Source organism: Pteronotus mesoamericanus, unplaced genomic scaffold (genome assembly GCF_021234165.1).
Source record: "Pteronotus mesoamericanus isolate MK-2021 breed Mesoamerican mustached bat unplaced genomic scaffold, CSHL_Meso_final scaffold_174, whole genome shotgun sequence".
Classification (NCBI taxonomy): Eukaryota; Metazoa; Chordata; class Mammalia; order Chiroptera; family Mormoopidae; genus Pteronotus; species Pteronotus mesoamericanus.
In genome coordinates this window covers 32,991,273-33,004,825 of record NW_026555309.1, presented here as the reverse complement: position 1 = coordinate 33,004,825, position 13,553 = coordinate 32,991,273, and the positions used below count along the sequence as shown (strand labels likewise).

The 13,553-nt window shown below is 37.7% G+C and overlaps 1 protein-coding gene across 1 annotated transcript in view; it reads right to left on the bottom strand.

Moving 5' to 3' along the window:
- Positions 1-1,752: 1,752 nt before the first annotated feature.
- The window catches only part of COLEC10 (collectin subfamily member 10), a 38,464-nt gene continuing 26,663 nt past the window's right edge, over positions 1,753-13,553 (bottom strand). The window contains exons 4-6 of the mRNA XM_054590429.1: positions 8,198-8,251; positions 6,715-6,810; positions 1,753-4,931 (exon numbers count right to left, since the gene is read on the bottom strand). Of these exons, the coding sequence (XP_054446404.1) occupies positions 4,540-4,931; positions 6,715-6,810; positions 8,198-8,251 (542 nt within the window). The 3' untranslated portion in view covers positions 1,753-4,539. The remainder of the gene's footprint in view (positions 4,932-6,714; positions 6,811-8,197; positions 8,252-13,553) is intronic.

Below are 13,553 nucleotides of genomic sequence, written 5' to 3'. Positions count from 1 at the left end.
TAACAGCCTTCTCCTCTGGGGCTTGCCCACCATGACTTTGAATACTATTCATACTCCACTTCTGTGCCTCTCATGCCTTTATCAATTCAAAATTTGAATTCAGTGGATGTGGGCCATACCATTTTGGTTTCGTGAAATGTATATAACTGAACTGGATAGCCATCTAAATAACCAGTGCAATAGTGAGGCTCAACCCATTTGGATTTTTATTAAAGTTATCCACAGCAAAATGCAGGACAATGGGTAGAAATTGAAGAGAAGCTCACTATAAGGAAAAACTTTCTAATGAAGTTAGAAAATTACCAAAAACATTCAAATATGGACTGTATTACCACCTGTTTAGGGCACAGTAAGAGAAGCCCAATATTTATGAAAGGATATGTGCTTACAAAATTCATGGCAAATTTCTCCCTTTCCTTTAATCTCCATTTAAAATGACATGACTTTCTTCCCTTCAGGTTTTAAGAGACTTGGCTTGACTATGAAGGCTTTATGACCTCAAGGTAATAAAAATCAATGATTTTATTTTTAAATGTAAAAAAGTTATTTTTATGTACTAAACATAAGTTCAGATGAACTGCATCTTAGAAAAAGTATAGATGGTTTGAGAATCAATTGAATTCACTTATGAACTTCAGCCTTAATTCCCTTCAGCAGCACAGCATTTGGCAGTTTATTTACTGCCCTGAGGATAAACTTATCTATAAAAGATCAAAATTTATCTTTGTACATACACATATGTGCACATATATATATACACATACCTATATGTGTATATATATATGCACATATATAACATACACACTGCATACATATGTTTTTACTTAGGTCATTTTTTATATACCTTAAAATATTGCTTGTTTCTTTTCAACAATAGCTTGTGCAATGGCTGCTGTATTATATCCATACACCATGTCTGGCCTCATTATATATTACCTCCTTAAATTGTCACAATACTTTGACAGATTAGGAAAACAAGGGGTAGAGTGTGGAAAATATGTCCCTACTAGGGCAGGTAAGCGGTAGAGTTGGCACTGAAATTCAAGGCGGTCATGACGCCAGACCTAGATATTTTGAATTTCAAAGTGATACACTGAAACCCGTGTTATCCTGCGTGGAACCCAACCAGGACTCCCTGCAAACCTTTTGTCTCAGTCTGTTGTCCATGCACTGGTGCTACTGTTTAGTTAATCCTTCCTAGTCCACAGATATTTTATTGTCTCAAGAAATGCAATCTAGGGAGCTGAAAATTAATTTGTTAATAATCAAAGCAACTCATATTTGGGTAAGACAGATCTAAGTAGAAATTTAAAAATATATTAAAAAAACATTCAGCCATTTTTATGGGTGAGTTGTCCAAAGTGTAATCAATGACTGTTACATTGCTCTCAACACAGAATGTACACATCTCTGCTGTGTTTGGGCTACGACTCTGGGCATAACCTATTTCCTCTTGTCTGGTTGTAGAATATGCTGCTTTGATGTGGCAGTGTTGTGAGATTATAAAAAAAAATTTCTTGAATTTTGTTCCTCTGGACACTTTGTCATCCATGGGGAGTACCCAGATGTGTTTCTGAAAAATTGAGTATAAGTTCAACTTTTGAGAATAAAATCAACTTTAAATGCTAATTACTTAAGGGGATTCTCTAGTGAATTCTTTTATCGGACAAAAAAAAAAAATACATGTTTATTTGTATTTGGGCCAAATTTTTATTTTTATATATCTGCTTTGCTTTCTCTATATTTGCAGTTATCTGTGAAATTGTAGTGAGGCTGTACTAAGTCAGTTTCCCAACACCAATGCCATGTATAGACATTTGTGAATAAAAAAGTAAACCAGTGAACACCATATTTGTAAGGCTAGTTTCCGAGTCCCCAACTTCTCTGTTAACACATACCCTCATCTTTAACTGTGGAAGGTAATCAGGAGACAATATTTGAGCCTCTGCTATCATGAGGGAACTGTGGATGAACTTCCATTCAGTATAAGAACAATAAACAGAAACTGGACAAAACACTGGCTTGGCAGTCTCAGTCAGCAGGCTGGAGTCCTGCTTTTCTCTCAAATGACTTAATTTTGGTAAATTGCATAGCTTCCTTGGGCCTTAATTATCTTCATTGGGAAAAATGGCAGTAAAAATGTCTGCCCTTCATACTCCCCAAAGTTTATCAAAATCACAGGAAATATGATCTATGAAGGTGTTTATTTTGTAAAGCACAATGCAGGTTTCATAATAAATCTCATTAAGTGTGTGCTGCTTTCAACACTTCTTCCAGGCAAGGTGGAAGGATGAATCCTATTCTTTGAAGCTCTGTTGTCTTCTCTTGGAAGCATTGGCAGCAAAGAAGAGCCATGGATAAAAGCGTTGTTATTATTATAATAATTATAGTAAAAATGATAATAGCACTTATAATACAAACAACAAACAGTCATATTGCGGGGTCTCCAAACAAATCAGAATGTGGCTTCCAGTGGAGATCCTAGATAAGGTTTATTGTCTACTCCTTCTCTCCTCTCTTCTTTTCCCTTTTCCTCCAAGTGTTTCTAGATTCTTGTTCCTCATGTTCTTGGCTGGCATTCTACCCAAAGATAAAAGTGTTGATATGGTGTTCTCTTTGTAATTTTTATTAAACCGCCCTGGCTTCAACATTCATATGCCACAGTCTCAAAAGGCTGAATAAGTAACTAGTTTATTAACCTGATGAGTGGCAAACATTGAAGACATTCCTGTGATTGAGCTGAACTGAATGTGGTTATTAATGGGAGAAATGGCAAAGATCTTGACTTTGGTGTCACAGCATCCTGATGACATTCAATACGGTTAAACCTTTAGAACTTTCCCCAAGAAGTGAGAAATAGAAAGGTCATGATTTAAATTTGTGTTAAAAATTGATTAGATACCAACTTTTCAAAATATAAGGATATCTTCTAAAGTTCCAGCTCTTTGATATCTCTTGAAATATCAGAACATGTAGTGACATTGGGTCCTCCATGGCAAAAACAGCAGCCACTGAGGAGCAGCTGGTTCCTTTAGATGGGCAAGCTGTTTTCAGTATACTGGGACCCCCACCTGTTCCACTTTATTTATTTATGTCATCTATATGGCCCTTGTAGTACTTGAGTTTGTGACCCTCGTTAAACCCACAGAAATAACCTAATTAAATCCTATCTCATAACCGGTTAGTCATGGGTGAAATCATGAACAGATGGTTTAAGGTGAACATATGTTGTTGATCTGTTTCTCTAAGTTCATTAACCATTTTGCCAGCATTTTAAACAGTCTAATCATATGCCACAAACTATAACTGGAGCTGCAATTTAAAAAGGAATAATCTAGAGTTTTGTTGAACTGTTTATTTTTAGATTCCAAATGAAAGCTCCTTAGAGGTTTGATCTGTTGTTCGAAGTAGAATTACACCAGCTCAGTAAATGTGAGTCCTAGACATGTTCCAAACTGCATGCCTGACACATTCCTGTGATGTCAGAGTACTAGAAAGGGAATCTTTGCTGTGAGGTTTTTATAACACACAGTTGTGAAAAGTAAAAGTCCTCCCACAAAAGGTCACCATGTATTAGAGGTAGAGAGAGGGGAACTTAAAGACAATGTTGGTAGCACCTGGAAGCTTCTAGAGTCTTCTCAAGGCTTCAGAAACCCTAGCCATCATTTCCCATGCCTAAGGGAAGAAAGGTGATATAATTCAACCTAAGACAGGGAAAAATGGAGCCATATTAATAGCAGGGGGGCAATTTAGCAGGAGGATTATGAATAATATTGTTTGGGAAAAGTTCCCTTTTCCTCGAATCAGAGAGTTAATTATCTAGGGCTCTGAGATTAAGTCGTGGGCCCACAGAAAGGGAACCAAGACAAATGCTTGATATTTTTCAGTGGAGATTATAGATCAGAAGCACAAAAGGGGTCTATGTGATTCCATATGGTCTGGAACAGGTCACTGGGCCCGAAGTTTCTAGTATAGAGGTTGGGGTTGAAGTGTTTCTATATTTGTGTGAATGAGAGGACCTTGCAAGTGTGAGTATGGCTCGGACGGATGACCGATCAAAGAACTAGGGGTCTCGGACTCAAAGACAGATAACACCTTGGGGTTTCTAGAAAACAGAAGACCCTCCTGTCTGACTTGGGGCAAGGGAAGATTATCCTAATCTTTGCCAACCAACTGTCCAATTACCCATTGGGCGAGGTAGAGAGTGGCTTAGGACTCTAGGGAGAAGGGGCAGAGCAAATGACAAAAGAACATTTTATTTGGGGTGTAAGCAACCACTTCCTGCACAGCTAATAAGTCAAACTCTCTGTCGAGACCCATGTAAGGTGGAGAGCTGTTGGCTCAATAGTATACCATGTATAAAAATGTTTAATATTGTCACTGAAGAACACAGCAATGGAGATTCCAAAACCTCAATTTAGCATTCCCCAGCTGTCATGAGTCAGAACAAATTTAGTGTAATGAGGAAGAAAAGGATGGATAAAAAGAACAGCAATGGTAACCAGTCACAAGGAATAACCAATGTGTAGCACAAGGAAGTTACTTTTTCTTCTTGTCAAACTCACAGACAAAGTACATGGTAAGATGGCACTCTGTGTCATTCCATCTGCCAGAGCTCAGCATTTCCACACAGTCCTCTTGACCATAGGGGTCGCTGGGCTCCCCTTCCTTCCAGTTGCTGTAGTTCTGCAGTGGAGTGTTGTCCGTGAACACATACTCCCCCTCCCTCTCAAGGTCATTCACCCCAATGAAGACCCGGAAGAAGCCACTCTTGGCGACATAGTCGGCGATGAGTGTGTTGGCAGCTTCGTCCTTGGGCATAGCTAGCATGCCGCCCCGGATCCTGCAGTGGGTCAGGGATTCCCTGTAGCTCTTCTCCTCTTGCACAATGTAGTAGAATTTCTCGTCCGTTTCCCTAATCCCTGCTATGACTTCGCAGAGAGGAAGAGTATAATTATGTGTCTCAAAAACAGAAAAGGCAATTATATAATATTTCTGGATTTAAATTCATTTCTTCAAGATTGTACAATTATTTTGCAAGGTCCTATTATGAGGTTGGCACTGGTTGAATATTTCCTCCACCTTCTTAGTTATCAAGTGGAGAAAGAACTCCTACCAGTTGTCCTTTCCGCCATTCCTTTCTAACTTCCCACATGACTTTCAAGCAGACAGCTACTTGTTATATGAACTGCCACCCAGCTCATCTCAGACTATTTTTTCCCATCCTACTGTATGCTTTTGCCACACTTACAGTCCCATGTACATGCCTTTCTCTCTTCCATTCCAAGCCTTTCATGCCTGAGAATTTTTCTCACTGCTTCTCTAGCTGGGACTCTCCCTCTCATCCTTGAGATCTCAGTGGCAGTGCTTTAGACTATAGAAGCCTTTCCCCGAATAGACACCCGGAACTCTTGTCCCGTGTATCTCCATTTCATAGTACTCAACACAGTCTAGTCTTCTACTAAAAAGTGAACATCTTGAGAACAATATGACCTTGTCTTTGCCACTTTGTAGCCTTGGTGCTTCCAACAATGCAAAGGATGGTAGAAGCTTTTTGTACTGCTATGGGAATCATTCAGAAGTTTTTCCACTTTGGGACAAACTCCCGGGCTGTGGACACGTGCATCTATCGAGATTGCTTATATTTCACTCCAGGTACATGAAATAGACTGAGCTACTGAGTAAGCTTTGAGACAGAATTAGGGACTTAGAATCATTTTGAGCTCCTAGTGTGGTATAACTCTTTTGGGTTTCAGGGGCATCAACATATACTTTTTAGCGTTCATAAATTAAATTTGCAAAGAAATCTCAAATTGACCACTCAAATGTTAAGAACTATTGCTCTATGTTGAACCATTGGGGTTTGGTTTCTTCATGAGTGTCCAAGTCACATCAGAGACAGCATCTTGTGTGCAGTTTATAACCAGAACTATAATTATGGTCATTAGTTAGTACTGAGCATTTCTGGTGCTCCTAGTATTACAAGATGAGGGTGAACACAAGATGGCATCTGTGTACTTCCAGTAATGTGCAACAAATACAGCTGGATTGTAATAAATGAAAGTATAACAAAATGAAACTGATTGTAACACTAACAGCAGTAGTTCCCTCATTCATACTGTCTCAGAGGAGAACACATAAGCCCCACTTTAAGGGCTTAACTGCTAACTATACTGGGGAAATGGACCAGGGTTAACAAAAATGACGTATAAAAAATTGCATCATTTAAAGAAACATATCCTGTCCTTATTGATTTGCTTTCAAATCCTTGCTCCACAGTTTATCAGCTCTGTTATCTATGGACAAGGTCATCTTTCTAAGCTTCGTCTTAATCATAGCATTTATATCATAATTATTAATATTCCAAGTACTCAAGGAGCAGCTATTGTTTTTATGATTCTCTTTTTTGAGATGATAGCGCTGTCTGAATCTTGCTGTCCTTTTTTATTCTTTAGGCATGGCTTGCCAGACTGAACTTTTCAACATCCCTTTCTCCAGAAAGTAACTTTTTCTACCCATAGTTAAAGCAGTTTGTACAAGTATCTGTGGTGGACTTGAAGTGTCCTGGAGTTGGAGTGGATTACTCGTATTTTGGTGCATCTATCTCAGCAGTACTTGGCCCAACCAAGGTATTTTCTGCTAGAAATACTGGAATTGTAAGGTTGAAAGAGACTAAATCAATAAATAGCACAAAACAAAAGAGAATATGCTCACCGTTCTTGACGAACTTCAGAGATGTTTTGAGGCGAGCCACGCTAATGTCCAGTTGTCCAACAACCTTCCGGTATCTTCCACAATCACAGACAGTACCTTTTAAATGACAGAAACTGTGAATTCATGTTGAAACATGGGCAGACCTGTTGAGAGAAGCCATTACTCTTCCCAATATCTACTTTCTTTTTCTAGTCTACTATGTTTCTCTGTGAGCAGCTATACTTTTAAACTTTTATTAAAAAGAAGTTTCCTAATTTACACTGCCTTAGGAATTCAGAATATATTTTTGTGACATATGTTGAATGAGTTAAAACACAGTTCTGAACCATCTTTTCAAAAATAAGAGTAAACGTAGCAAACCACTGCACACATATTGTGGACCATTTGGCATTTTTGTTGAACACAGGACGTGACGCTCCAATTTCAGAAGAAAATCTTTACAGTTTTCTTAATACATATTTCTAGCCAGTCCTCTTTTCTGTAACTACATCGTTCGCTCATTTGCACAACCCTCTAAGGACAGGAGAAAGCGTTCAAGAGGAAATCAAGTGTAAACTCTGATGATCCATTGGAGTATAGCTTGAATGTTTTGAGAACTAAGTTTAAATCTTATGAATAGTTCCAACTTATTTCAAGAAGCAGTCATTGCTCTTGTGGGTTAATTATGATTTTAATTTCTGCCATTCATTTCCTTTTGCTCATTTTTCTTTTCAGTTACCCACTGACACTCTGGCAGAGAGGAATTATAAGGAAAAAGGTATGAAATTCAAAGGAGTCTTTTTTTTTTTTATTTCTTGGCTGCTTCATATAAACATTTCTGTGTGCTTTTTTCTTAGGTGGTTGAAAAATAAAAAGTTTATTGGCCAAAGGGATGAAATCTGTGGCTTTATTTCTCCATATTATCAACGAAATAAAAAGAATTAAAAAAAGAGTCCTTGGAATTAGTCTTTACTACATCCCTGTGTATAGAAGCAACTGAAGCCCCCCACATAATTTGCTTTCTTTCCCTGCATATAGTGCTGGAAATAAAGTGCATGGGAAGAAGGTCCATGGCCATTGAAGGCATCTCCTGTAACCACAGGGCCTTTCTGGATTAGGCCAATTTGCTTCTGGCCAGCTGTTGGCCAGGGTTTGGGTGAGATGGTGGTGGAATATGAGGCACTCTGCTGCGGCCCAGGGCTGAGGCCACTGTGGATTTCCCTCATCGTCTGGGAGAATGAGGCTGCTTCCTGATGCACTGGATTGGCTTCCCCGCAGTAAGCATGACGGGATGGAATGTGCCATCACCCCCTTCCTCAGGGCTTGGAAAGTCACCAGCAATGAAGAGGAAAGTTCCCTTCTTCCCTTTCCTCTACCCTGAGTAAAATCAAGTTAGGTACACTGACAGGATCCTTGTTTTCTCATAAAAATGGAATTTGTGCTTTTTGAGATAAGAGCATTTGGAATAATGCCAGGAATTAAGGAGAAAGACCAGCAATCCTACCTGCTTTGCCTTTTCCTCCAGGAGCCCCAGGCAGACCCTTTTCCCCTTTGTCACCTGAATAGAAACAATAGCCCCAAAAAGAACAATTAAAACAATGGATCATTTTGAACAGACAATCCTTTATGGAGCTATAATCAGAGGAAAGAGTTTTTAAATTTAATTTGCAGTATCTCCCACCAGGATTCCTTGGTTTTATATAAATAATTTGATTTTGAGTTGGCTGCACAGGTACAGCTAATCAAACAAGTCATAATTGATTTTTATGGAATATAGAATTCCAGTAGTTTGTGTAAGAGACATTTAAATTTCTCTCACCTATCCTACAAACATGTGTTTATAATGCAGCCTTCTGAGCAAGGCTAATACAATTGTCTGCATGTTTTTAATTTTAGAAATACTGTTGTTTTGCATATATGGATCAGTTGATTAACACATTGCAGCATCTACTTATTATGCACTGAAGTTCTTCCATGTGGTTTTGCCCTTGGATTTTCAAAAACATGTATTGTGTTTTTTCAAATTAATTCAACAAATATTTACTATTTACTTATTCTATGCAAGACAAAACCCTTGGTTCTTTGAGAGGATATAAAGAGACAAAATTAAACTTCTGACTTGGAAGAGTTTTACACATTCTTAGAAAAGACAGGATGAATGCAAATATCTATAAATAGTGTCAAATATGTTATACTGAAATATGAACCATGATATTTTCCCTTCTGTTCTTCTTTGCATGTGACCATTTCTTATTCAGTCAGAGGCATCCACAAAATAATTCTCAGAGCATCAAGATTATTACAGCAGACAGGAAAAAAATGTTGATTTTTTTTTTTACTTCAAAATAAGCTCTTAAGGCCACATCAGACAGAATAATTGAAAGCAAATGCTTTTGATTTTCAAGAGGAAGTGTTTGGGTGGACTCATTGAAAATTAGAAGAGAAGATCCTGATAGAAGCAAATAGCACTAACGCTTCAATGGTGATTGGGAAACAAAAGAAGAAGGGGCCCAGGAGGCATAAGTACAGGACCAAGGTCATCCGGGCTGGAAAGGAGTATGTGGCTGACCCAGTCAGTGTTTGGTGTGGCCAGGGAACTGGGTGTATGACTCAAATGGGCCACGTGATGGGGAACAAAGCCAGCATTGAGGCTCTGCCTAAACCCGTCCTTTCCCACCAAAAGGAAAAGTAACAGGAGCCTTTCCAGAACCTGCAGGGTGTCCTGTGTTCCCTGCCCATTAGCTATTCTCTTCATCACTGTTTGCTTAGCACTTTAGAAAATTTTTAAAAAGTATACTCTTTAACCCATACATCCAAAATATTGTCATTGCAACAATTAATCAATATCAAAATATTAATGGGATATTTTGCATTTTTTGGGCATTAAGTCTTCAGAATTTGATATGTATTTTACACTTAAAGCACATCTCAGTTTGGACTAGATGTGTTTCAAGTGCTCAAAAATCATATGTCACCAGTAACTGTGGCATCGGACACTTTTGCTCAGTGCTCTTTATTAATAGCCCTGTACATATTGATTGCTGATCATCCAGAAAGGCACACACGCTGGGGCCCCCAAGATTTGCTGAGTCTTTCCACATGGACCCATGCGGGCACTTTTCTTTACAGTGAGGCCAGTCATTTAGGAGCTCGCTGAACAGAAGGAGGTGGTCCTTGAAGCCCAGAATGCATGGTGAGTGTGTGGGAGGACACCTCAGAGCTTGCACTTGGAAGAGATGAGAGATGGTGAAATCTATGAGATGGTGAAATCCATAACAAAAGAATGCTGTGAATACTGTAAGAAAGACTTTGCACAGAGGTCACACTCTGGGGGAGAGCTGGAAGAGACAGTGCTCTGGCTGGAAGGATGAAGGAAGGCTCTCCTGACAAGATGCCATTGGAATTTGGTTATTAAACTTCAGCAGGTGAATATGGGAGCAAGAGAGGAGATAACGTTCAGCAGAGACACAGGTGGGATAAAAGCATTGGAAATGTGCCCGCAACCTGCCGAGGAGGATTGATCTACTCCCATTGAAGCTGTGTCCTGCAAGTTCCATGTCCTTTACATGTAAATTGGAAAGGAAAATAACAGATTTTGAGAAGACATTAATGAAAGAAAGAAAATATAGATTTGCCAAGGGCCAATCATTTGTCAAGTACTATTCTGGATACTTTATAGATGTAATCATATTAAATCCAATGAGCTAGGTACTCTATCATTATCTGTCTTTTACCATTGCAGCAATTGAGTATCTGAGAGTAAGTTGCTCAAGGACATCCAGCAATCCAATGACACTTCTGGTACAGAAGCCCAATCTTTTCGGACTCCCCAGTTCATAGTGCTACCCAGATGTGTTAGCCAATGTTTTAATGAAAGAAATTAAAGTATTTGAAAAATGTTATCAAATGTTGAAAGGAATACCAGTCCTTGGCACTGCCAAAAACAATATAGGCTTGAAAGATCATGTGAATATGGTTCAATATTTTAATTATTTTAAAATAGTGTACTTTCTTTGTATGTAAATCCCTTTCTATTTAAAATAGGCTGAAAATTGATCCTAGTTCTGGGCTATGCTCAATGATGGACATAAAAGAAGCAAAAACAGAATATTTGCTTTGGAAAAATGATGGGTTTTTTTAAGGAAAACAAAGCACCCATCAGGGCCTAAGCAGATGGCACACTATTGCTGTCATGTACTAACAGAATAAGATAAAATACTCGTTAAGTATTTGAAGAAGGCAAAGATGGCTGTGGATCAGAGTAGAGAAGGCTTTGCTGAAGTGATAGCTTTTAGTTAAATCTTAATAGTGTGAAAAACACGTCCTGAATTGATGATTTGCTTTTTTTCTGAGAAGATGTTAGCACTGTGATCACTTTTCAGTATTTTGACACAAATTCCTTTTTTACAGATGGAAAAAGCAAAGCGGTATGGTGGAGTGAAAGGCTATCGAAGCCTGAACAATGAGGACTTGAATCTTAGCTTTGTCACTTCCTAGCTATGGAAAGGCTTCTTCATTTATTTAAGGTTCTATTTCTTATTTTTAAAGTGGAAATAAGGGTACCTAATACCTAAGACCATTAAAGAGGGTAAATTAGATAATGTTGTTTTAACATGGAATTACCTCTGTGCTGGACTCACAGAAGATGCTCAAGCATTGTTAGATTCTGCCTCCTAAATCAGAGTTATGGTAAAGGTAAGTATAGCAAATACCTAGCCACTTGATGGAGGATGTGAACTTACAATACCTGTTCCCGCCAGACAAATTTTGGTGTAAAGCCATACACAACGCCTAATTTTGGTTCATGAGTGGAAACATGTTTGTAATAACTGTCCTAAAATTGAATAATTAGAGGTTGCAGTTAAACAAATAAAAAATCATAATGCTTTCACTGTAAAGGGATTATTGACCTTAAGTAAAAACATTTATTTTGCTATGAGATTTAATTTACCTATAATAAATTATTCTTTCTTATTCGTGAAATGAAATATTGACATCCAGAAACCTACCTGTCCATGCAAGTGACATTAAGGTCAGTCTGGAAAGTTGAGATTAATCTGAGTCAGTGAAAAATTTAGAAGGGCCATTGACAAAATGAAGACAATAAATTTTGAAGTACAGATTAAAAATGAAATTAATCCTGGTGAGCCAGAACACTGAACCTCCATTTTTTTGAAATTTCAGGACATGCTCATAAATTTTGATGGCATATCTCTGGAGAAGAAAGAAATCTTAGTCAATGGTGGAAATTGATGTTAAGGGCAAGTGGTACTTAAAAAAATAAAGGGTAGAAAAGAGAGCTATATTATAAGAAATAATATATTTATAATTCACTTTTTTCATCCTTAATGCAACTAATATTTTAAAAGTTTCTACTATATAATAAGCATTAGGATAAAGTGATTAAAAAGTAGGCTACCCACATACGGCTTATATTTATGTAAGCAAATTGACCCAATAAATATTTCACTCATTTGTTCCCTCTAGAAGTTCCCAGTATGTAGGGCAAAACAAGCAAACTAATAAGGCATGGCAACAAGGAAAGTGATAGAAGAATGCATGAGGAGTTTATGCAACTGAGTGTGAGTGAAAAATTGTCCTGAGGAAGATAAGGTTAGTTTATCATTTCCAGACTTACTTTTCCAACATTTGTGGAAGTTCATCTACTTTGGCACTCAGAAAATTATGCCAACACCCTTGACCCTTCCTTGTCTCTGTCATCTATCACCCTACCTTAAGACAGGTTACCTTGTCTTAATCTACGAAAGGATGAAGACTTGGCTCAAGATTATTAACTCTGTCTTTCTTAGTTGGAGTCTCATCTAAATTTGACACACTTAAAGCTAGGATCATGCAACATCTTGAATAACTCATTGTAATAGGAAGTTCTTGCATTCTGCATGTGTTCATGGCAGAGATCACCTTCCCTTTCCACTTCTGCCAATTGCAGGACAATACTCGGGATCTTAACCTCATCTAACATGAATGCATCTCAGAAATCTTGAAGTCCAACATTCCACTATTTGGTGATGTCTTTATATCCCTTTAGCCAGCTGTTTAATGAAGTCGATGCAGTCAGGAGCATATCCACAATGAATTTTATCTAAAGCTTTGAAGAGCCCTCTTTAGGAGAAATAGTACCAAATTACAATTGGAAAAGTGGTTATAAAAATGTATAGCTATAGAAAAAGACAGGAAAACAAATCACTAAATTTAAAAAAAGACAACCCATTACAAATTACACTAAAAATAATAACATTTTAATTAATAAATGAATTTTGTGCCACTATAATTCTTTTTTATTTCATACACTATGGGCTGCAGATGTTTGGCGCATTCATGAATATCCAATTGACCTAGCACTATTGATTGAGAGGCTCATCATTTTCCATTGCAAAGTAATGTCAACTTTGCATAAATCAAGTTTGAGAGTCTGTTTCTGCATGCTCTGATCCTTTCCATTGATCTATTTGTCTCTGCACTAAATCAATACTATCTTCATAGTTGTAGCTTTATAAAAAATGTTTAAACCCAGTGACTTAAGTCATCCAAATTTGTCTTTCTTCTTCAAGAGTTTCTTTGGGTATTCTTGATCCTTTTCATTTCCACACAAATTTTGCATGGACGTTTTAAATTTCAAAAAAACTACTCCTGGGATGTTGACAGAGCTAACATTGAATCTATAGATCCATTTAGGGAGAAATGACATCTTAACAGTATTGAGTCTTCCAATCTGTGAATGTAGTTTTCCCTCCCTTTCCTTAAATATTCTGTAATTTCTCTCATTACTGTCATGAAGCATTTATTGTACAGGGCTTACTCAGCCTTTTAAATTTATTCCTAGGTATTTGATAACTTTG